This window comes from Gracilinanus agilis, chromosome 5 (assembly GCF_016433145.1).
Source record: "Gracilinanus agilis isolate LMUSP501 chromosome 5, AgileGrace, whole genome shotgun sequence".
In the NCBI taxonomy this organism is placed as follows: Eukaryota; Metazoa; Chordata; class Mammalia; order Didelphimorphia; family Didelphidae; genus Gracilinanus; species Gracilinanus agilis.
The window spans coordinates 14,991,822-15,015,352 of NC_058134.1; the positions used below are offsets into that span (position 1 = coordinate 14,991,822).

General features: G+C 40.7%; 1 protein-coding gene across 1 annotated transcript in view; it reads left to right on the top strand.

Moving 5' to 3' along the window:
* The window catches only part of STK31 (serine/threonine kinase 31), a 56,982-nt gene extending 53,678 nt beyond the window's left edge, over nt 1–3,304 (top strand). The window contains exon 23 of the mRNA XM_044678340.1: nt 3,083–3,304. Coding sequence (XP_044534275.1) covers nt 3,083–3,304 — 222 coding nt within the window. The remainder of the gene's footprint in view (nt 1–3,082) is intronic.
* The last annotated feature ends 20,227 nt before the right edge of the window (nt 3,305–23,531 follow it).

Consider the following 23,531-nt stretch of genomic DNA (forward strand, 5'->3'; position numbering starts at 1 on the left):
GTATTTTTCTTAAAATATAAGACCAGAAGCCATTTCCCAATAAATAAATGATCAAAAGATGTGAACAAAATAGTTCTCAAGAGAATTGCGGCTATTAAGAGCCATAGGAAGGAATGCATTAAATCCTTAATAAAGGGAATTTGAGTGAAAAATCTCTCTGATGTTTTACCTTGCACTCACCAAACTGGCAATGAGGCTGCTGGCAGTTTGGTGATATAAAGATAAACCCTTTGAGAATTATATAGAGCTAACCAAGATTAGAAGGGAAACAATAAATGGGGAAGAAATTTTATAACAGACATATAGGTCTAATTTTTCAACTCTATAAAGAACTAAGTCAAATTTATAAGAATACAAACCTTTCCTTAATTGACAAGTGGTCAAAGGATATGAACAAGTAATTTTCAGAAGAATAAATCAAAGCCATCAATAATCATATGAAAAAAATGTTTTAAATCCCTCTTGATTAAAGAAATCCAAAATAAAACAACTTTGAGGTACCACCTCACACCTATCAGATTGGCAAATATGGTAGAAAGCAAAACGGTAAATGTTGGAGGGAATGTGGCAAAATTAGGACACTAATGCATTGTTGGTGGAGTTGTGAACTGATCTAACCATTCCAGAGGGTAATTTGGAACTATACTGAAAGGGCTATAAAACTGTGCATACCTTTTGATCCTGTAATACCACCACTGAAAAAAAGTACAGCTGCTCTTTTTTGTGGTGATAAAGAATTGAGAATTATATAGAGTCTGGTTTCATAAAGTGGTTGGTTTGTTGTTTGCTATGGCACTAATTCCCTTTGTTCTTATTGCCATCATCCCAACACTGATTCACATCATCACCCATTTTACCAGTGTCTTAACTTCAATTCTCTTTTTTAACCCCTTACTTCCTGTCCTAGCAATAGCTCTTAAAATAGAAGGACAAGGGCTGGGCAATTGAGGTTAAGTGACTTACCCAGGGTCACACAGCTAGGAAGTGTCTGAGGCCAGATTGGATCCTAAGACCAACCATCTCCAGGCCTGGCTCTTTACCTACTAAGCCATCTAGCTGTCCCCAATACCCCTTTTTTCTTTCTTTGTTTCATCCTGCTGCAAGAACCCCTGATTGCTTTTGAGGCTCACTTGAGTGTCACCTTTTGCATGAGGCTTGTCTGATCTTCCATGTCCTGCCATCACCTTATATATGCATTGGGAGATGGGGTAGAGAAAGGAAATCTTTGAAGAAGGTAGGGCAGAGTCCTGCAAAACATGTTAATTCTGAAGAGTTTGGGGAAAAGTGAGGTGCATTTGATGACATACCTTCCCAAGGAAGAGGCGATGGAATGATGATGGTAAAAGAAATCTCCAGAAGTAGCACAATCACAGTCATCAGGAAGTATGGCAGGGATATTAGAGACGACACCAAGATTGAAGTCTTACTTGAGAAGAATATTGAACAAGGAAGAGCTTTTTCCCTAATAGAATGGGGGCTTCTGAAATGGTTAATGAAATGGATCAGTAGAAAGGCAGAGACTGGTAGGTCTATTCTGGGGAGGGGAGAAGATTCTTTCCAAGTTGGAAAGCATCCATCCCTTCCCTCTCATTCTCCACCCCCCGAAACTCTCTTGCCTCTATGACCTCATATGTTTATTGCATTTTAACTCATATAATTATTTCTCTATATGTCTTGAGCACTTCCTCCCTCATTGGACTTGAAGTTCTTGAGAGCAGAGGAATTTGGGTCCCCAGGGTCTAGCACAGTGCCTTGTCCATAGTGCTTAAAGTATTCAGAGTTAATTGGATGAAATCTAGTGTTCAGTTGCAGTTAGATCTGATTCTTTTTTCTTTTATTCACTTCACCAATTATGCAAGTGATTATGCCAGACCCGGGGATTGCAGAAATGCAAAGGGCCTGGAAGAATAAAGCAGAGATGAAAAGTAGAAGTTCATTAACATTTATTTCTAGGACCAACTTTTCCCCCTCATCTCTGGCAGTAGAGCCATTAAGTTTGAACTCTTGACACCTCAGTACCCAATGTACTATATGAAGAAGTAACCAGAGCATATGAAATGATGGAAGGAGCGGCTAAACCTGAATGGCCAAACTCGAAATCTGTCTTAGAGGAGACAGAATTTTGAGGAAATTGTGGGATTAATTTTCAAAGTAACTTTCCTTCTTTTAGATACTGAATGATTTGGAAGGAAACACCAAAGATTTTTGCCAGTGAAAAGCAGTTTAGAGAGTATCAGTAACTAAGGAAGAGTGTGCTTATGCCTTCATTTCTTTAAAATTGTGGAGGATTATCCCTCTGCATTTGAGATGGGCTTGATGAAAACACGAGAAAGGGACTGTCTGCATTTTGCAGTATTTTTTACCACAGAACCTGACTTCATTGACTTGCAGTTGATTAAGAGGTACAAGGAACACAATATTCCATTGTTTGATTAAAAAATCCCCATCTTCCATCTCAGAATCTAATACTTTCATCTTAGAATCTAATACAAGGCAGAAGACTAGGGTATTGGGGGTTAGTGACTTGCCCAGAATCACATAAGTAGAAAGTGTCTGACCCAGGTTCTCCTGACTCCAGTCCTGGTACTCTACCCACTGTTCTGTCCAGCTGCCCTGTGCATGAGATTATTTTGAGAAACTCTCAAAGTAGGATGAGGAAAGTGGTAAATGGCTGACTTGGAATGAGAGACATCAATATAGAAACATTTGAATGCCAGACTGTCTGTCTCCTTGAAGGATTTGTTTGTTGTTTGTTTAAAGGAGGGGGGGAAGGTATGTGGGGAGTTTAAGGGATTGTGGGAGGAGGGTGAGAGGAGGAGTACCTGATCTGAAATTTTGTTTTGCTCAAGTCATTCAGTAGCAAATTTTTATCCCTTTTAAAAAGTCTGTTTTTATTTTGGATCAGGAATATGCTTGATGTGTCTGTGGCTTAAGTGTAAATAATATCTCTAGAGTTCTGTGAGCTTTACCAAAATATTTAGGGGGAAAATGGGTTTTTAATCATTCAGTGTCACTGATAAGTGTGGTTTCATGGCTCCTCGAGGTGGTCCTCCTCTTATTTACTACTCTCTTTTGTTTTCAGGATGATGATGTCAAGACTCTGCTGTCCAGTTTAATCTACTGTAGAAATTCAATGACTGCTGAGCAGGTCTTGAATGCTGAGTGCTTCTTACTACCTAAGATAACATTAATTGCATACCCAGAAAAAAATTCTGAGTGTGAAGAGAAGGGAGCGTTTGAAGAGGGGAACTTGGACATGTATGATGAAAAGTCAAGAAACAGTGAAGACAGCTTTGACCAGTAAAACAGTTTTTCATTTTGCTTCTCAGAGTTTACTTTTTTTCATTTGTTTAGTTTGAATTAAAGGAACTAAAAAATGTTCATTATTATACATATATTCTGGAAGGGTGTAGAACAAGTTTTCCTATTTTTCATGTATTTGAATATAAAAATAAAAGACGTTTGGATAAACAGAATACTGTTTTGTATGATTTGGAAATGTTATTCCATTTGGAATAATTAGAGACATTTTCAAGTCCATTATTGCTTTTGGGAATTAAATAATCAAATTAGGAACTCGCAGCCATTGAAAAGGGGTTGGATTTCCAGGGAAAACATCCCTACCAAGTTTTAAAATTTCTCCCAGGTATTATACTACATCATGACTAATGGTAGATCACATTCTACAGTGCTTCCTCCATACAATTTTGGAGCATTACTACAAAAGTTAGGCAACTATATATTTAGATAAGTACTTGTTCTTTCACTGTGAGAAGTACCTTCTTTAGCAGGTGTCATTTGGTCCTGAACTTCAGGAAAGCCAGATATTCTGAGGTTCTGAAGTGAGAAGGGAGAAGATTCCAAGCATGGGAGGTAGCCAGTGTGATAATTAGATTAAGTCTACACTGCCCATCTTTAGATTTAATCACCAAAGGTGAGAACACCTCCAATTTTGGGAGGTCTGTAACCCATGTGTGCTAGAGTGGATGACGAATCAGAATCGACTGACTGCCCCCTAGGCAGTCCTAAGAGAAGAGTCTGCTGTGATTGGACACGCAAACTAGGATGAAGGCACAGGAAGTGACGCATAAGTGACCCCTTTTAAAAGAGACCTCAGTCGGCTGGGCTCAGTCTTCTAGCTCTTCTGGTCTGGGATGCTGAGAACTTGGTGAGACTGCTCTTAATATCTTCTTTGGAATTCCACATGGTGAGTGTGAAGACTGAATCCTCCTGAACTTCTCTTGAGGAACTTCCCTTTCAAAGAGACTCTGTGACTGAAGCTTTGCTTCATATATCTCATGGGTCTTGGGGCCTCCTGCCCTCAGCTCAAGGCTTGATCTTTTCCAATTAAGGACTAGTAAAATCTGCCTGGTTTGAGCCAGGGGTGTTAGATCACTTATCCTATCTTATTCTCTCTAATTTTCTTACTTTCTCTCTCTCTACTTAAATTGTAAATAAATTTCCATAAAAGTCAATTTTGACTTGAGATTATTCTTAATTGAAGATTGATAATAGTTCAATCCTCTGGCGACCATCTTTTAATATATTGAACCCCAAAAGCCCCCTTTCCCCCCCTTACACCAGCCTGTGCAGAGGAAGTGGGTGGATTGGCACATGGGAGGGACATTCTTTGCCTTTCCTACCTTTCCCCCTGCCCTTCTTCCTTCTCCCCTACCATCTCTCTGTCTCTGTGTCTCCCTTCTACTTTTTGTGGGCTGTAAAGAGTGTCTGATCTACCACACCCTGTCACTGCCACCACTTGCAGTCCTCCATCGGAAAGAAAGTGGGATACGTTGCTAGCAGATCCAAATTGTTGAGCTTAATCTATTCTGAAAGAATGAAACCTTTCCTCCTTGAAAAACTTCTTCAGACCAGTTAAGAAACTGAGCTTATTACTATGGAGTCTCCATAACTGCTCAGAGGTATGGTGTGCATCACTCTTTCGACATTTATCTGCTTTCCCTTAAATGCCATGATTCATTTTTATCTGTTAACAGCTTCATCACAGCTGCCAATTAGGAAATGCAAATTGCACTAGCTGGGGAGGATGCAAGTGTAATTCAGGAGATGATAATCTTGCCTCAGTCATGGGCAGCATTTGTCTTAGTGATTGATTGGGCAACGACCCAAAGGAAGTAGAGCACCTTTGCTTCTCATTCTTTCTAGGCAAGTTCTGGGTCCAACACACTGCCCCTGAAAAAAATACTTCAATACCTATTTCAATTTGTTTGGGTTTTTTGGTAAATCTTATATATTTCATACATTTAAGAATATTTTTCTGAGAAGGGCTCACCCGACTGCCAAAAGGATCCACAATAGCAAAAATGTGAAGAATTTATGACTTGGAGTCATACATCATCAATGACATTAAAAAAGTGAGCTTTGCTAAAAAGTTCCTGAATTGTGCATGTACTTTTGCTCAGAGATAACACTTCTAGCCCTCTACACCAGAGATCAAAGGAGATGGCATCACTTATTTGTTAAGGTACAGAACTGGAAATCAAAGGGCTGCTCACATGGCTGAGAAAATGATAGCATATGATTATAATGAGCTGTTTGTTCATCCTTTGTACTTGAAGAGAACCAGTGACATCATGAAGCTGGGTCACGAAACAGTGTGTCCGACTGGCTGATCAGTCCAGTGAGAACTTGGAATTCTCTACCAAAGGCTGGGCACAAATAACCCAAAGGAGCATCTGGGATGGAGAGGTCTCTAAATTTGTACATCTCACGTTTCTTTCGGACTACTGCAGTTCTGCTTTGCTTGTAGAGCCCAATGTCTTCTCTGATGCAGCCATACCATGCTGGGCAGTCCTGTGCCAGAATCTCCCGTGTCTCACAAATGATAAAGTTCTTCAGAGAGACCTTGAGACTATACGTGTCCTGCTTCTTCATGTGAGCATGTGTCTTGTGTCAGTTCTCCATAAAGTAAGGCTTTGAGGTTAAAAGGGCATTTGAGCTACATGGCCATCCCATCAGAGTTGTGACTCTGAAGTCATTTTGAGGTCTTCATGGTCCAGGACCTTATCTTGCTGGTTGATCTTCAGAATCCTCCTAAGAGTTCAAATGGCCATTTAATTTTCTGGCATGGAACTCGGAGACTGTCCAAGTTTCATAGGGCAATAGCTCTGTAGACCTTTGGTTTGGTACGCAGCTTAATATCTCTCTCCTCCCACACTTTCTTTTGGAGCCTCCCCAATGTTGTTAGCTCTGGTAATGCATCTATCAACCCTATCATCTATATGGACATCCCTGGAAAGTATACTGCCAAGGCAAGTGAACTTATCCACAGCATTCGGAATTTCTCCATTTAGTAAAAGCAGTGATTCAATGGATGGATGGTGTGGGAGCTGACTGGTGGGGAACCTGTTTTTCTGGTGTTGGTTGTCAGGTCAAAATTAGCCCAAGTGGCAGATAATTGATTTCTGTTGCCATCTCAGTCTCAGAGGATGCATGGAGTAAACCATCGTCGTCAAACCAAAAGTCAAACCCCAACTCTCCCTCTACTTTAGTGTTGACTTGTAACCTTTACAAGTTAAATAGTGTAGAATCAGTGGGGTAGCTGGCCTCGATGGTATTTTTATCCCCATCGAAGGTGCCAGATAACATCAAGAAAAAAATCATGCTAAAAAGCATGACAGCAAGAAGCCCTGCTGTACTTCCTTGGTGACTAAGAAAGTCTGAGAGTACTGTCTTTCATCTAGAGCCAGTCTATGCAAGCATGCCATAATGAATTAGACATATCATACTGATGAACTTCTCTAGCCAACCAATTTCTTCCAAAGGCCTTGGTCAGTTCAATGAATGTTGTGTACAGACCTCTGTTCTGCGCCTGGTATTTTTCTTGGAGTTGTCAGGCAGAAAATACCATTTCAACCATTCCTCGGCCCTTTCTGAAACACACTCATTGATTCTTGAGTAGGTGACCATCTTCCAGGTGAAGGATCAGCCTATTAAGGGGGAAAACATCTTGCCAGCAATGAGTCTGAGAGAGAGCCTTCTATGTCTACCACAAGAAGAGCTGTTTCCTTTTCTTTTACAGAATGGACAATGGTTGGAGGCATCCTTGATCTCCTGAAAGATAATCTCCTCTTTTCATATCACCTTGAAGATTTCAGGCACATTCTACTTGAATGGTGGACCTTGTAGATCTCTGCTGGATTGAAATCAGCACCAGGTGCTTTGCCACATGAGAGGAATCTAAAAGCATTCAGAACCTCTTCTTCAGTTGGAAAAATTTGGCTGGAGACAGATTGATTTCAACCTGAAGTATATGGTCAGGGGCTTCAGCATTGGTTGATGATGATCTCTTGAGAATACTATGGAGGTGTTCAGCCTGTCTCTCTGGGATCATGTCCTTATCACTGAACAGTGTGGCTTCATTCATCCAAGAGAAATAAAATTTCACATTAGTTATGCCCACAAATGTGTCATTCTTTCTCCCTTTTCCCATATTTCCCCCTCCCCAGTAAGGCAGGTAACATGATTTAGACTGTACATATATTATCATATAACACTTCACTTTTGGTGGAATTAAACACTGCCTTTTTAAAGAGACAAATTAATTGACCTGCTGTTAACCCTATGGAGTTCTGATTTTTCATTTAGTAGCTTTTGAATTTTCTCATCATTTTGGTCAGACCAGTTTTGATGTTTTCAAGTGTTCTGGCTAGATGAGCAAATTTGGTGCTATCTACCCAACTCTCTGTGAGCTGCCTAACCCTTTTGTTGCCCAGTGAGGCTAACTATGTGCTCACTTAGCTTTCCTTCCAGGTCATCATAAACTGTTCACACATACAGATAGTGCTCTAATTTGTTCATGTTGAATCTCCTAATAGTTAACTTGTCTTGAGGCCACCGCTTTTATTGAATGCTATTGTTTAGCTTGGAGAGGATAAGTCTATGATTAGTCCAGCACTCTGTGCTGCACATTTCCTTGGTCACTTTCACATACTGCTCATTTCTTCTTCTCACAGTTACCAATGCTTACTGTGAGAGGGCATTCATGGTGTTTTGATGTGTTTAGGTAAATAGAGAATGGTGTTGATGTTGAAAAGGTCTCCACCAGTAAGTGACCATTGCTGTTGCTCTTTGATTCCATTCATCTCAAGTATTCCCTGCCATGTCTGATGTCTGTGATTCCTCTAGCTTCCTCTGACCTCATCAGGGCTCATCATGTTGAGAGCATACTTAGTGATGATAATGGTATGGCACTTCCCTGCAAATGGCAATTGCATCGTCATGAGTGCTCATTGTTCACTCCTTTTGGGAGTCATACAAGCTTGGTGAATAGATTAGATCTAGTTCCAAAACCTGTGCCAGCTTCCCAGAGCACCTCATTACGGTAACCACCCCAGAAAAACCTATATCCAACTCTGATTTCAATGAGCCGGCCTCATTTGCTAGACTTATTTCCCTCAGGGAATTCCGCAAAGGGTTGGCTGAAGTACACAAATTTTAGGGTACCTCTCTAGTCCCTTCTTAGCCCTTTCCTCAGTTCAGGAGGTGAGCAGTTTGGTCCTTTAAAAAAGCTGCTCAGACTGCTGAATCTCATGAATGCTTCAGTCCAGTGATAAGACCACTCTATGCCCTGGGTCACCTGTGTACAGGCTTGGGACCACAGGTACCAGTACAGCTGTACCTGCTGCATCCTCACTTAGCCATGGCCATAGGACTTTAAGGCAGGTAAAGTAATAAGATAGTAAAATAATAAAATAGTAAAACAGCAGATAATGGGTGAAGTCTTGACTTGTTCAGGAATTTGATTTAAGTGAGACAGAATTGTGCCAAATCATCAGCCTCACTCGCTCTTCTAGTCATCGAAGTCTAATGGTAAAACAAAGTCAAGATGACTTGTGATGGCTCAGGCTGCAGCGGATGATGTTGGCTTCTTCATTGTCAAGCTCTAAGCATTCTACAGGCTTTGCTTCAGTTGTTGTCATGGCTGTTGGAACAAATTGTTCTCATCCTCCCATTCTGAGGGGGGAAGTCTTCCCATGCTTGGGGCCGACATCCTCCTAAGTCACTGATAGATTTGAGGCCTCTCTGTTACCTTCAACCCGATATAGCCCATCTACCAGAATCAGTTTACCAGGGTGCAGCCACTGCCAAGGCTACAGTTTTTTTGCAGCTGTAGGCGAGAATTGGGTGTCAGGTGGACACTAAATGTCCCCTGATGAATTTTTGGACTGAAATGGGAGAACCAAGCTCTTAAACCAGAGGTAAGACCTGGTAAGACTTGTATAGACTGATGCACAATGAAGTGAGCAGAACCAGGAGAATAATTTGTAAAATAGCCACAACATTATAAAGAAACAATTCTGAAAGACTTGAGGCCTCATCATTGTAATGTCCAACCAGGACTCCAGATGCTGAAGCTTGGTATCCACCTCCTGACAGATTATGGACCCAAAATGCAGAATGAAACACATATATTGGAACAGGGCCAATGTGGAAATTTATAACTTTTTAAATAAGTGTTACCTTTTCCTTCCCACTCCTCCCTCTAAGACTTAAGTGGTGGTGGAGGAGAGGATGGAGAAACAGCCAAAAATTTAAAAGAGGATCATTGGTTGGGTTTGTACCCCAAAGAGATCATAAATAAACAGACTTGTAAGAAAATATTTATAGCTGTGCTTTTTGTGGTGGCAAAAAACTGGAAAAGGAGGGTATATCCTTCAATTGGGGAATGGCTGAACAAATTGTGGCATATGCTGGTGATGGAATACTATTGCGCTCAAAGGAATAATAAACTGGAGGGATTCCATGTGAACTGGAAAGACCTCCAGGAATCGATGCAGAGTGAAAGGAGCAGAGCCAGGAGAACATTGTACACAGAGACTGATATACTATGGTAAAATAGAATGTAATGGACTTCTGTACTAGAAGCAATGCAATGACACAGGACAGCTCTGAGGGATTTATGGAAAAGAACGCTACCCACACTCAGAAGAACTGCAGAAGTGGAAACACAGAAGAAAAACAACTGCTTGAACACATGGGCTGAGGCGGACATGATTGGGGATGTAGACTCGAAACTACCACAGCAATGCAACTATCAACAATTTGGAAATAGGTCTTGATCAAGGACACATGATAAAACCAGTGGAAATGTGCGTCGGCCATGGGTGGGGGAATTGCGGGGGGTGAAGGGGAAAGGAGGAGCATGAATCATGTAACCATGTTAAAAATGAATATTAATAAATGTTTAAAAAAAGAGGATCATTGGAGTATTTAAAAAAATATAAACAAGAGAGCAGAAGGAAGGCTAGAAAGTAACAAATAGGACAGCTTTGAAAGCTACATGTTTATTGTATATTTTAAAAGACAAGAAAACTATCTGCAGTTTTATGTATGATCTTTTCCTGTCCTGCTCTTCTTTGGAAATGTTCATTTTAACTGGTGTTCAAGTTTAGAATAAAAAATGTAAAAAAAGTCTGGGTTGTTGTTTAAGGGAGAAGCTTAGGGTCATTAAAAAAAGAAATGGGCACTTTCTGAAAGGGAATCATTTGCTCAATTCTGGATCCAGTTCATTGTCTATGTTTTACTGTTTTTTGAAGATTATCTATTTGCCTATTTATCTTTCTATCACCTCTGCTTTATCTACTGCCATTTAAATTGTCACATACACACATGCAGTGCACACACACACACACACACACACACACACACACACGCACGACTTGGAGTCAGGATGACCTGAGCTTAAATCCTGCCTTCGAGACTAGCTGTGTGGCTGTGGACAAGTCACCTAACTTTTTTCCCCCCAGTATCCTCAACTGTAAAATGGTAGTAATAATAGCACCTACTTCACAGAGTGGTTGTAAGGATCAAATTATATATTTTGCTTTGTAAATCTTAAAGGGCTCTGTAAATGATAGAATAGCTCTCTGTTATTATTATTATTACCATCTTGCTTGTCCATCTACCTGCCTGTGGTAGCCTTGGACAATAGGCATTCTGCCTTCATTTTGTTTTTCTTAGGTGATTTGTTACATTGAATTCTTTTAATCTCATTTAGAAGCCTGGGCTATGTTGTAGACATTGATATAATCACATCATTGCCTTCTGCCAATAGAAACCAGACACTGTAACAAGCTGGTAGTGTGTCTATACAGATAGACAGTTTGAGGATGACTCCCCTGTCAGTGGTGAGTTGTTTCCTGCCTGTTCCTACCAATTCCCTATTTTGTAGACATTGTGCTTCCCAATTCTTTCCTCAAATGGAGTATTTATGATGTAGAGGCACGAGGCTTCTGGGTGGTCAGCAAATCTTTGGCCTTTCACTGATTCCCTACTTTTGAAATATATTTTCTAATATATTCCCTCCATTCTTGCATGGACCTACCTTTGCAGGGAAGTTTCTGGGCATCAGGAATACATGTTGCTTTAATTTGGAGTTTATAAAAGAATTTCTTTATCTCTTCTTCCCTCTGTAACAGCTATAAGTAAATAAGCCACAATTATTTTCATGTGCTTTAAAAAATATTTTATCATGAGCTCTGTGACACAAGACCAGCAAGTATCCCAGAAAATGCGTTTTCTTGATGCCTGACCAAAGCAAGGTCTTTGCTACCCTTAAAGGGCTTCTATTCTATTGGGGGAGGCAGGATGGGCCCAAATGAGGGTAAGAGGAGACTGATGGACTCATCAATCTCCTTAGAGGGAGAGAGGATGAGGAGGCTACCCCACCCCCATGAACTTTTGGATTGGGGTGGAAGTATCCCTCTCCCTGGTTCTAGTCTGAGGACTAAATGAGGAGGAGTTAGATTGTAGACCATGTAGCCAAACTGAGTTGTATTCAAAAGACCCAAAGCAGGGGACAGCGAGGTTATTCAGTGGATAGAGAACCAGGCCTGGATACAGGACCTGGTCCTGGGTTTAAATATGACCTCAGACACTTCCTAGCTGTGTGATCCTGGGCAAGTCACTTAACCCCCATTGCCTAGACCAGTGGTTCCCAAACTTTTTTGGCCTACCACCCCTTTTCCAGAAAAAATATTCCTTAGCGCCCCCTGTCACATACTATCACTGCCTCCTTATAGTTATTCACCGCCCCCAAATGCACCCGTGGCCATCGCCGCTCCCCCTGGATCACTGCAGCACCCACCAGGGGGCGGTGGCGCCCACTTTGGGAATCACTGGCCTAGACCTTGCTGCTCTACTGCCTTAGACCTCATACACAGTGCTGATTCTAAGACAGAAGATAAGGATTAAAAAAAAAAAAAGACCCAAAGCCGGGTGAGTTTCTGGCATCTGATACTTTCCAAACGTGGCTGGCATTGCATCCAGAGGAGTCATTATAGGCCTCTAGGTATGGGTGTTCTTGGACACATTCCCACCTAGATCTGGCACAAGACTCTGCTTTGCTTTGGTTTCTGCTGTGTCTATTCTTTCTTGTTTTAGGTGAAGGAGGCTGAAGATTCCCAAGCAACAACAGAGTGAGCCTAGGAGGTGGAATCCATGCTGAGATGTGCAGGAAGCCTGCTGATGAGTGATGACTGCTGAGATGTGTATTCATTCCTCCATTTGCCATGCTGCATTTGAGAGTGATATGGAAATCATGTTAGGCGTGAGCCCACTCTTCTCAGGAACCAGGAGGTGTAGGGGAGTTCGTCCCCCCCAGCTGTTGGGAGGAATGTTTGTAACTTTCCCCCCCTCATTATGTCTTTGTAAGTGCTGATTGATATCACTTGGTTACTTCTAACTGTGGCACCAATCACTGGCACTTAACAACAAAGTGTCTTAAGCAAATCATTCTCAACCCCTCCCTTTGGGCACACTCCTGGAGGCTTGGGGGACAAGCTAAGCAGCCTTTCTCAAGAAGATTGATTCCAAAGTTTTCCCCCATAGATATATGCCCAATACACAAGAGGTTATTTTAGTTTACTTTATTTGGGGGGTGGGTGGGTGGGAATTGAAGATACCAGCAGCTGGGAAAATCAGAAAGGGGCTTAGGTAGAAGGTAGAATTTGAATGAAATCAGGGGTTTTAAGAGGCTGAAGGGAGGAGGAATCCTGCAGAGTCACAGTGACAGGAGATGGCACCATGTGTGAGGAATAGCAAGAAGGCCTGTTTGGCTGGACCATGGTGAAGGCCTTCCCTTTCACGGATTTTGATGAAAGAGAGAGGTTTGAGAATCTGGTCTCTGTCTTCTTGGGCAGGGACTGTGGTTCTTGTCTTTGTATCCCTGACCCCTATCATGGTGCTTCTTGAGTTTTTCTGTCTCCTTCTTTTCTACAGAGGTGTGCAGGGAAGGATAAAGGTGCTTAAAGGGCAGAGAGGGAGAAAAGATCAAGGACTTTTGGGCAGAGTGAATAAGTACATCCTTCATGATGGAGATAAAAGGTTATTGTTTTCAAGAGGAATGAGCTGAGAATGCCTGCTGAAGGTTGAGGACAGACTCAGGGTGGGGGTAAGTTGACTAGAAAACTCAGACTCAGGGTATATAAAGGGAAACTTGGGAATTAGAAACATCAAATTGTATTTGAGGTTTTCCACAGTAGTTTCTTGAAAACATTCTACTCAACTTGATCTATAATCTCATTCCAGAATTTCCATCTAATATTTCACATTGCAGCCTGTCACTGCCTGCCCATCCTGGGCCCTTCTGGCCCATGTCTTGTCCTTCTCTAAGTTCACTGCAGGATGTCCACCAAGGTACTTTGTGGTCTTCTTTGCTTTCTTTGATATTGTGAGGGTACCAGTAGAGCCTTCAAAGAAGGAAGGAAAACTTTATTAAACACCTACCATATGCTAATAATATTTTCCAAAATTTTCTAATGTAATTCTCATAACCATCCTGGGAGGCGGGTGCTATTATTATCCTAGTTGTACAATTGAGGAAGCTAGGGTCTGAGTCTGAATCTGAACTCAGGTTTTCCTGACTCTAAACCTAGCACTGTGGGTCCTAGAGTCTACCCCTGACTTCAGCACCTATGCAGTATAGCCACCTACCTCTCTAATTGTCCACTTGCCACACCTTACTAATGCCATGTGACCAGCCCATCTTCTTTTCCTATCCTATATTTCCTTTATTCCTGCCTGTTCTTCAGAGTTTGATAGTTATATTGGTGTAGCCTACTATTGCCCACCATGAACCTCTCCATTGATGTATGTGTGATACTCATTGTTGGTTTTTCAGAACCAGTAATGCTTATATCTCTTTTTCCTATGACATTTGTAAAATGTTAGTGTTGAAAAGATACTTGCATAGGAAGATTGAAGTCAGCAAAAGAGCTTTGCCATTTCCCCAAAGCAATCTAGCATCCTTTCCTCCCTGTCCTGTTTAATTCTAGGCTCAGCTCATTGTCTCTCTATACTATCTGGACCAGATATGTGTTCTTGTGAACAGACTTTTGGGTATCACTCAAAATGCATGAGGAAATCTGGGTGATAGATTTTCTTCATCTACATGGTCTTTCCTGTGTAGATAGGCAGGGCAAATTTCTTTGAGTGATTCTAGATCTTTTCCAGCATGTTCTTTAGTGCCTTGGACTTTCATGTAGTTATCACAATGCCATTTGAAAACAGGAATATATCTGAAGGACCTTGCCCCTGGGGAATCTGTTCTTCTCCTGGACTCTGTGCTGGATGCCTTCCATCACAGTGGAGAATACTGACAGGGAGAGTATGTCTCCTTGCTCTCTGCTTTGCCTGATGTTTATGGTCACTAAACAGAGTGAGTTCTGTTGTTGCACCTTTCAAGGAATTCTGGATCACCTGATATTTGCATTGGGAGATACCTTATTATAAAAAGTCTTTAAGTTGGTGTTTTGTTCTATCAAATCAAATGCTTTTTCATAATTGATAAATGATAAACACAATAGAAACTCACATCCTTTACATTTTCAGTCAAATGCGAGATAGTAAAGATAAGATTCATTCTTTGTTTATCTCTTGCAAAAGCCCTGCTTAATGTTTCATAATAACCTTTTTTGAAAATGTCCTCACTTCAAGATCAATGATTCTCATCAAGCTATTGTGTAGATGGAAAAGAAGACCAATATGCTGATGTTCTCTCAGCAACTTTCCCCCCCTTTTTTGGTATTAATTAGATCTGACATTTTCCCTGCACCACTGGTGTCTTTCTGTCCTTTAGAGACCTTATGTATTGGTTCATCAGTTCCATCACAATTTTTATTTACCACAGATCTCTTCCTTATATAATTGATCCAAATAAGTTTCTTTCTATGTCATTATTCTCTTTTTTTTTGGGTGGGGGCATTTCTGCCTCCTTTGTAAGTGTCCCAAGTGCTATAGAACCTTAGAATCCAAGCACAGTACTTTTAAAAAATTATTTATTTAGAATATTTTTCCATGGTTACATGATTCATGATTTTTCCCATCCTTCTTCCCTCCCACCTCCTAGTGCTAACAAGCAATTCCACTAGGTTATACATGTATCATTGTTCAAATCCCATTTCCACATTATTCACATTTGCAATAAAGTGATCTTTTAATGCCAAAACCCCAATCCTATCACCATCCCTTGTCTTATTCCCCTTCTCCTTCTCTGTAGGGTAGGGTAAGATAGAATTCTATACTCTACTGAGTATACTTGCTTTTCCTTTTCTGAACCAGTTAAGATGAGAGTAAAGTTTAAGCATTGCTGGTCACCACCCTTATTCTTCCCTCTCTGTAATGATTTTTCATGCCTCTTTATGTTATATAATTTATCCCATTCTATCTCTCTCTTCCCTTTTCTCTCAATGCAACCTTCTCTTTCAGCACTTGATTGATTTTTTTACTTATAATTAATATGCATACATATCATATATACATATTCCATATTATCACATTTACATACACATCATGTCATCATGTATCATCAAAAACATCATATCATCATAATCAACTTACTTCACCATCTTTCTGAATAAATTCCTTCTATATTCTCTACTATTAAGAGCAATTTTTGAAAATTACAGAAATCCCTTTCCATGTAGACATATAAACATTTTGACCTTAATGAGTCCCTTAAATTTTCTTTTTCTTATTTATCTTTTTGAGCTTCTTTTGTGTTACATGTTTGGACTTCAAATTTTTTGTTTAGGTCTAGTTGATTCTGCATGAATGCTTAGAAATCTTCTATCATATTGAATACCCATTTTTCCCCTGAAAGAATATACTCAGTTTTGCTGGATAGGTGACCTTGGGCTGTAAACCCAAATATTTTGCCTTCCTGAACATCATATTCCATAACTTTTGATCCTTTAATGTAGAAGCTGCTAGGTCCTGTGTGATCCTGATTGTAGCTCCATGGTATTTGAATTTTTTTTTCTGGCTGCTTGAAGAACTTTCTCCTTAGCTTGGTGGCTCTTGAATTTACCTATTAACTATCCTTGAAATTGTCATTTGAGGATTTCTTTCTGGAGGTGATCTGTGAATTCTTTCAATTTCAATTTTATTTTCTTGTTTGGGGGTCTCTGGGCAGTTATCTTTGATAATTTCTTGTAATATGATGTCCAAGGTTTTTTCTTGACCATGGCTTTTCACTAATTCTCAAATTGTCTCTCCTAGATCTATTTTCTAGTTCAGTTGTTTTTTTCCATAAGAGATTTCATGTTTTCCTCTGTTTTTTTTTTCATTCTGTTGATTCTGCTTTATTGTTTCTTGATTTCTCATTATATCATTAGTTTCTAGATACCCAATTCTGATTTTTAAGGCCTGATTTTCCTTTGTCAGTTTGGTTCTTCTTTTTCAATTGGCTCATTTCTTCTTGCACCACTTTACTTTCTCTTCCTCACTTTTTCTCTGCCTCTCTTAGTTGGTTTTTGAAGTCTTTTTTGAGCTCTTTGAGAATTTGTGTCAAATCTATATTTTTCTTTTGAACTTTGCATGTGTTTCCTTTGCTTTCACTGTCCCCTTCTGTGTCTATACCTTTCTCTTTCCATAGAATTTCCATAGAAATTCTTTAGAGTTAGGTGCTTTTTGGTTGTTTGTTCATTTTCCCTATCTAATTATAGGTAGGCTCTGTTTAAGTCGGGGTACCTCTTAAACTTCAGTCCTTGCTTGATGTTCTTCTCAGCTTATTTTCTGGGTCTGAGGTCTGAGAGCTCTGGGGTCCCCCTCCCCCTGCTGATTCAATTGACCCTTGAGATGCTGATGGCTTAAGGACTTACCTCAGGCTTGGGTATAAGCTTTTGATCTCACTCTGACCTTGATCAGGCCAGAGGCTGATCAAATTCTAGCCCCAGGCTTAGACTCAAGTTTTTGGTCTTGCTGTGTACTTGATACAATCAGGCACACCCTCGAATCCCCTGTCTTGGAGCTCCACCCTGAGCTTTAGGCAGAAAGATCAGTACTTAGTACTGTCAGTCACCCCAAACTGTGTACTATGTCTTTATCTCAAGCCCAGACTGGAAATCCTGGCTTTGCCCTGGGTCCAACACAGATCAGCCCACTTCAGCCCAGACTACCTGGGGTGGGACTCTTGACTTCTACACAGGTTTGAAATGGCAAGGAGTGTGGGTTGGCTTGTACCACTATTACCCAGGCAGGATCTCAGATTCTGAATGTTAGCTTGGGCTTAAGTTCTGAACCTGGGCAGTCAGAGAGGATTCCAAGCACAGTACTTTCACAGTACTTGTACTTAATACAGAAAACATCTTGTTGAAATGATTTTTGTAGATCTTTTCTACTTTTTCATGTTTATCATCCTCTTCTGTTTTTATGCTTGAATGTGCTTTGAGATGAGATGGTTTTGTTTAGTTGGATGTTGTGCCACATTTTCTTTATACTGATTTTGCTCTTCACTGCTTCTCTTTGCTGTAGGATAAAACACCACTCATAATTATCCATCTCCCTCCTCCAAAAAAAATGTACAGATGTGCTTACAGCTTAACTTGGTATTGCCTTTGGCTACTCTCTCTCTCTCTCTCTCTCTCTCTCTCTCTCTCTCTCTCTGTTTAGCAAGTAAATCAGATATTTAGTTACTATGGCACTACCTGGGCTCTTTCAGTCTCCTTGTTATAGCAACCCATTTTCATCAGTTTGATTTCTGGATGAAATTATATGTTTTAACTCATGAAATAAAGGAAAATATGATTAGTTATGGCTAATATTTATTATCATGCTGACAGTCAAACAATAAACGAGTTCAGGTTAGGTGGATTGGGAACTGGGACTAGGAAAGGATGGAACCAGACATCTAGTTCCCTGTTTGGCAAACCAGGAACAAGCCCCTACGGCCACCAGAAGTTAGAAAACATTCAGGAGCTCAAGATAGACTGAGAAGTCTGAGGTCTTAGTAACCAGATGCAAGGGAAGAGTCAGAATCAGGAAGACAAAGCCCAGGTGGGAAGCAGCTATCAGGTTTGGGTAATGAGAATGTGAGCATCAAGAGCAACATCTCAGCACCAGGGGGCACAGTGTTGGACTGAACCTAAACCAACAGTAGGGACAGTTGGACTGGCCACTCTAAGCCTTAAGGATCCTTGATCTATTGGACTGTGCAATGTGGGACCAAAATACCTTTTAGGATTATTGAAGCTGCTGCTGCTGCTGCTGCTGCTGCTGCTGCTAATAATGATAATAATAATAATAATAACAATAATAATAATTCTCATATTATAGCCAGGATTGGACAAGAAGAGATTCAAAAATTATAATAACTTTTATAAAGAACTTACTATATTTGCCAGGCACCATGCTAATCAGTTTACAATTATGATGTCATTTCATCCTCACAACAACCATGGGAGGTAGGTTTTTATTTTTGTCTCTACTTTACAGATGAGGAAACTGAGGCAAACAGAGATTATGGGACTTGCCTAGGGTCACATAATAAGTATCTGAGACTGAATTTGAACTTAATTCTTCCTGACTCAAGTCCCTGTCCTCTATCCATTGTACCACCTGAGCTGGCCATATATAATTCAGAGGCAGCTAGGTCATGCAGGGAATAGTGTTGGAAGTGAAGGAGACCCGAGTTCAAAATCTACCTCAGACATTTAACTAGCTGCACAACCCTGCGTGAATCACTTATCTCCTACCTCAGTTTTCTCATCTACAAATGTTAGCTATTATTTTGATAAAGAGTACAATCTGATGAATAAGATTAGCTCTGGGGGTCTTTGAGCAGTTGAATTTTTGCCAGCAAGGGGCAGCACTGCCATCTTGTGGCACTAAGCTATGATGACAGGCTAAATTTTGAGAGGTGAATAAACTTATTAATAAAGGTGATGGCGCAAAATTACCCCAATGTGAGCCGACAGAAAGGATCGATATTGAATAATTACCCTACTAATTGTGATAGTTAATGGGACAGAGATATTGATTGGCTCAGCCCAAAGTCACCTAGTGCAGGCTTTCTGGATGTTTTTAAGCATTGATTCTCTGCCCAGATGGTAAATGACTCTTTGCCCATTCGAATGCGCTCATCTCTGGGTAGGGAGAGTTTCTTGGGCATCTTCTGTCAATTACATTTTTAGCAAATTAAAAGCAGGATAGTGAGGATGTTCTGCATTGAGCTTGAATTGGATGGGACCCAGCTTTATGAAAAAGGTGTGAAATCAGGACAGCTGTTAACTAGCTTTGCAAGATGCCTAACTCTGTTTCGGACACTGCCTCTGAGAAGGATAGGCAGATGCTTCCCTTTTCTAGGACAGACACCCTAGCTATCCCCTTCCAACCTCTTCCCAGCTCTAGCCTGAGATGAAGTTTTGTGAGACCCGATGACCAGACTCTGAAAATTGAGGTTTGGGTCACCCAAAGAGCAATGGAGAGGTACTTGGGAGCAGTGAGGGAACTTACAAAGTAGAGGTGGTGTGAGGCAGTGTAAAGGATATCATTGAAGAAACTAGCAATCCTAAAAGAAGAGGGGCTGGTCAGATGACAGGAGAGAAGGTTAATGATGGGCTTCCATGATCAAGAGAATGAGGAGACTTGTAGCTTGTTGGGTGTTGCTTCCTGTGGTTATAAGTTGATGGAAAGACATGTGCAAGTCCCACAAGATGGGCAGGCATGGATGGGTGTGTGTGGAGGTGATTTGTATTACAAAGGATGTCTGTGTGTCCTGGAGACCCTGAATCTATTGGGGCATGGCCACATGAGCTACTGATTGAATTGGCCCAGAATATTAGTTTTTAGAATTAGAGTCTTTTTGACTCTTGTCTCAGAACTTTTCACTAAGACGGGGATTGTCACAATGTGGTTCTTCAGGTGGGGAACCAGAGGAAATCCGAGTAGAAGCTGGGATGGCCTCCGAGATAACAGTAGTGATGGACAGCTCATGCTTTCCTTTATTGAGAGCTAACATGGCATAGTGAATGACTTGGAGTCAGGAAGGCAAATTCTAATTCTTCAGCCATTGCCAGTGACTCTGGGCAAGTCACTTAATTGTTTTCAGATTCAGTTTTCTCATCTTTGAAATGGAGGTAATAACAGGACTCACTTCACAGGCTTGTTGCAAGGATCAGTGGAGGTAAAATAGGCATGGCACTTAAAGGCTTGTTATTATTAGTGCTGATAGGGATGGTGGTGGTAGTGATGAAATGGAGACCCCTTTCCCCAGAGCTCGTGCAGATATTGTATAGGTATTAAGAGGCCCATTACATTATTATTGGGTTAGGGACAAGGATGTGTGTGGGTGTATGTTGGTGGGGGTGTAAAGCATATGGGAGCTGCATATGGGTAGTTGTTTCCCTTTCCTTACTCTCTCTTTCTGTTGTCTCCTTCATCTTCCTATGTCTCTGATTGGCTCATCCTTTCCATCTCCCTGACACTTATCTTTTTTTTTTTAAAGCCCTTACCTTCTATCTTAGAATCAACACTATCTATTGGTTCCAAGGCAGAAGAGTGGTCAGGGCTAGGCAATGGAGGGGGGGTGACTTGCCCAAGGTCATACAGCTAGGAAGTGTCTGAGGCCCTGACACCTTATTTTTGTAATATATTGCCATATTGTCATTTTGGTTTGGTGGGATCAGATAGCATTGGGGTTAGAGGAGAAAAGCTAAAGGGAATATAATAAGTAGCACTGCTTTGGGCTGACCTTTTACTGGAATAGAACTGGACTAGAATGCTAGGGGGAAGATCAAGAATTCCCCCTAGCATTCTATTCCAGTTCTCAGAATACCCCATTGCTTTTGGCCATTGATGGTGGTTACTGATGGCATTGAGGGATAAGGCTGGAGACTCCTACCTCACTGTGTGGATGTTCTTTAATTTGTTATTAAGATTCCAATGAGGCACAATGTGCACAATATGCTTTACAAACTTTAAAGCTCTCTCTGACACCTGTTCTTAGGTAGTTTGAGCTTCCAGCCAAGCCTGGAGCATTTTACATGAGGCTCTCCTAATTGGTGGAGGGAATGCTGATGTGACTTTCTGTGACTGCCTAAGGGACAAAGTTGGAACGAGAGCTTTGAAGAGGAAAGCCATTCTTTAATTCTTGTTCAAAAGAGACAGACATACATGATTCCAGACTTTCTTTGGGACTTGTTTGCAGGAAGGAGAAAGGGAAAGACTGTCTTGCAGACTTAGAGGAGGAGGCATGTTCATAACGCTGTCTTTTGGGGTGGAGCAAAGGATGACAGTGATGGGTTCCTTGTTGAACCCTCCCTTATGGATTAGATATTGGCTGCCTGGAGGCATAATATAGGAATTCTGCCTATGATTTGCATAGATTCTTGCACTTAAAAATAACTTAAAAGTATAGAATGTAGACCTGGAAGAGACCTTAGAGCTCACCTAGTCCTATCTACTCATTTTCAGATGAGTAAATGTAGAAAGGTGATGATTTGACCAAGATCACACAGAGAATAAAGTGGCTGAGCCAGGATTTGAATCTAGGTCTACCAACTCCAAATCCAGTGTGCTTTCTGCTAGGTCATAATGTGTCCCAAAGGAAGAGTCTATATGACAGTGATTCCCAAAGTGGGAGCTACCGCCCCCTGGTGGGTGCTGCAGCAATCCAGAAAGCGGTGATGGCCACAGGTGCATTTATCTTTCCCATTAATTGCTATTAAAATTTTTAAAAATTAATTTCCAGGGGGCTAAGTAATATTTTTTCTGGAAAGGGGGCGGGAGGCCAAAAAAGTTTGGGAACCACTGCTATGTGGAAAGGGAAAAATGCTACCTTGTTATGTTTCCATTTGGCTATATGTTACTTATAAACCTTAACAAATAAAGTGCTTTATTAATGCATGGGATCTTGTGGACATTTATTTCTCAGAGTCATGACAAACCACTCCATTATCTTTGCCAAGAAAACCCCAAATGGGGCTATGAAGAGTTGGACACAAGCAATCAACAGTAAACTGCCCCCTCCCCCAAACAAGTGGCTAGTGGCAAAGCTGAGATTTGAAATTTAGATCTCCTGAATCTAAATCAAGAACTTTCCTTCCCCAAACTGCCTCCTCCCATAAAATCAGGCATTCTCATTTTGAATTAGATACTTCTTGATAAAATAAATTCACAGCATAATCAGAAAATGTTCCCTTAAAGCTCTGAATGCAAGTAAAGAACATAGCATCGATGTCAAGCTTCAGAGTTAAATTCCTCCCACATAAACTCTTCTGCTGTCTTCATGGATGCATTTAGTCTTGATCATATTCAAATATATAAGCATGACTCAGCTCCGAAAATATGTAATTAGCCTGGTTTTTGGAAGAATCCTGATGATATTATTGAGAAATGGACAATATGTTAAAAGTGGTTACTTCTCAGAGTTGTATTTCCTCACTGAGAAGATGAGAATGTTGGCTAATTCATTTTCTCCCCATTCCCTGTCAAGTGTGTTTATTACCATCTTGAATCTCTTTCACCATCTTAAATGCCTTTTGTGATTTGCCAGCTCATTTTCACTGCTTTCTCTAGATCTGGTGAAATATTCTTCTCGTTAAAAACCTTTCTGCACAGAGTCTCGATTATCCTGCCCCCGTTGTCTCCATCCCATTTGACCTGATGGTCCTTGGGACTGCTTGGTATTGGTTAACAATTTTGACTCTGTTTCATGTCTGTATTCTGTGTTCTGCCTCCCCATGTAGTTTGTAAGCTTTTTGTGGGTAAGGACTATCTCTTCTTTCTCAGCATGGCGTAGTGGATAGAATGCTATACTCAGGGTAGGGAAACCTGGGATTGAATCCTGTCCCAAGTACTTCTGGTCTGTGTGATGGTGAACAAGCCAGTGTATCTCTCCAAGCCCCAGTTTCCTCCCACTCTCACATGAAGAGGAATATTCCTTAAAATATAATTGCCTAATGATCATCTGGCTCATGGTTAAAGACATCTAGAAAGGGAGAGCCCCTTCTACTTCCAGACAGCCCTAATTGGTATGTATGTCATATTCCCTCTTGTGACTTATATCCATCATTCCTAGCTTTTTTTCATGGACCTAACAGAGCAAGGCTAATAGGGAATGACATTAAGTAACCATGTCATAATATAACTGTGTCATATATAATATAACGATAATCAGATAGGAGTTATAGTAAATGAAATAATTAAATAGCTTTATGTCATAACCATAGGGATCTGAGAGTTCTTTAATGAGGCGATTCTCTATTCAGATGCAGATCAGAATCCATCAT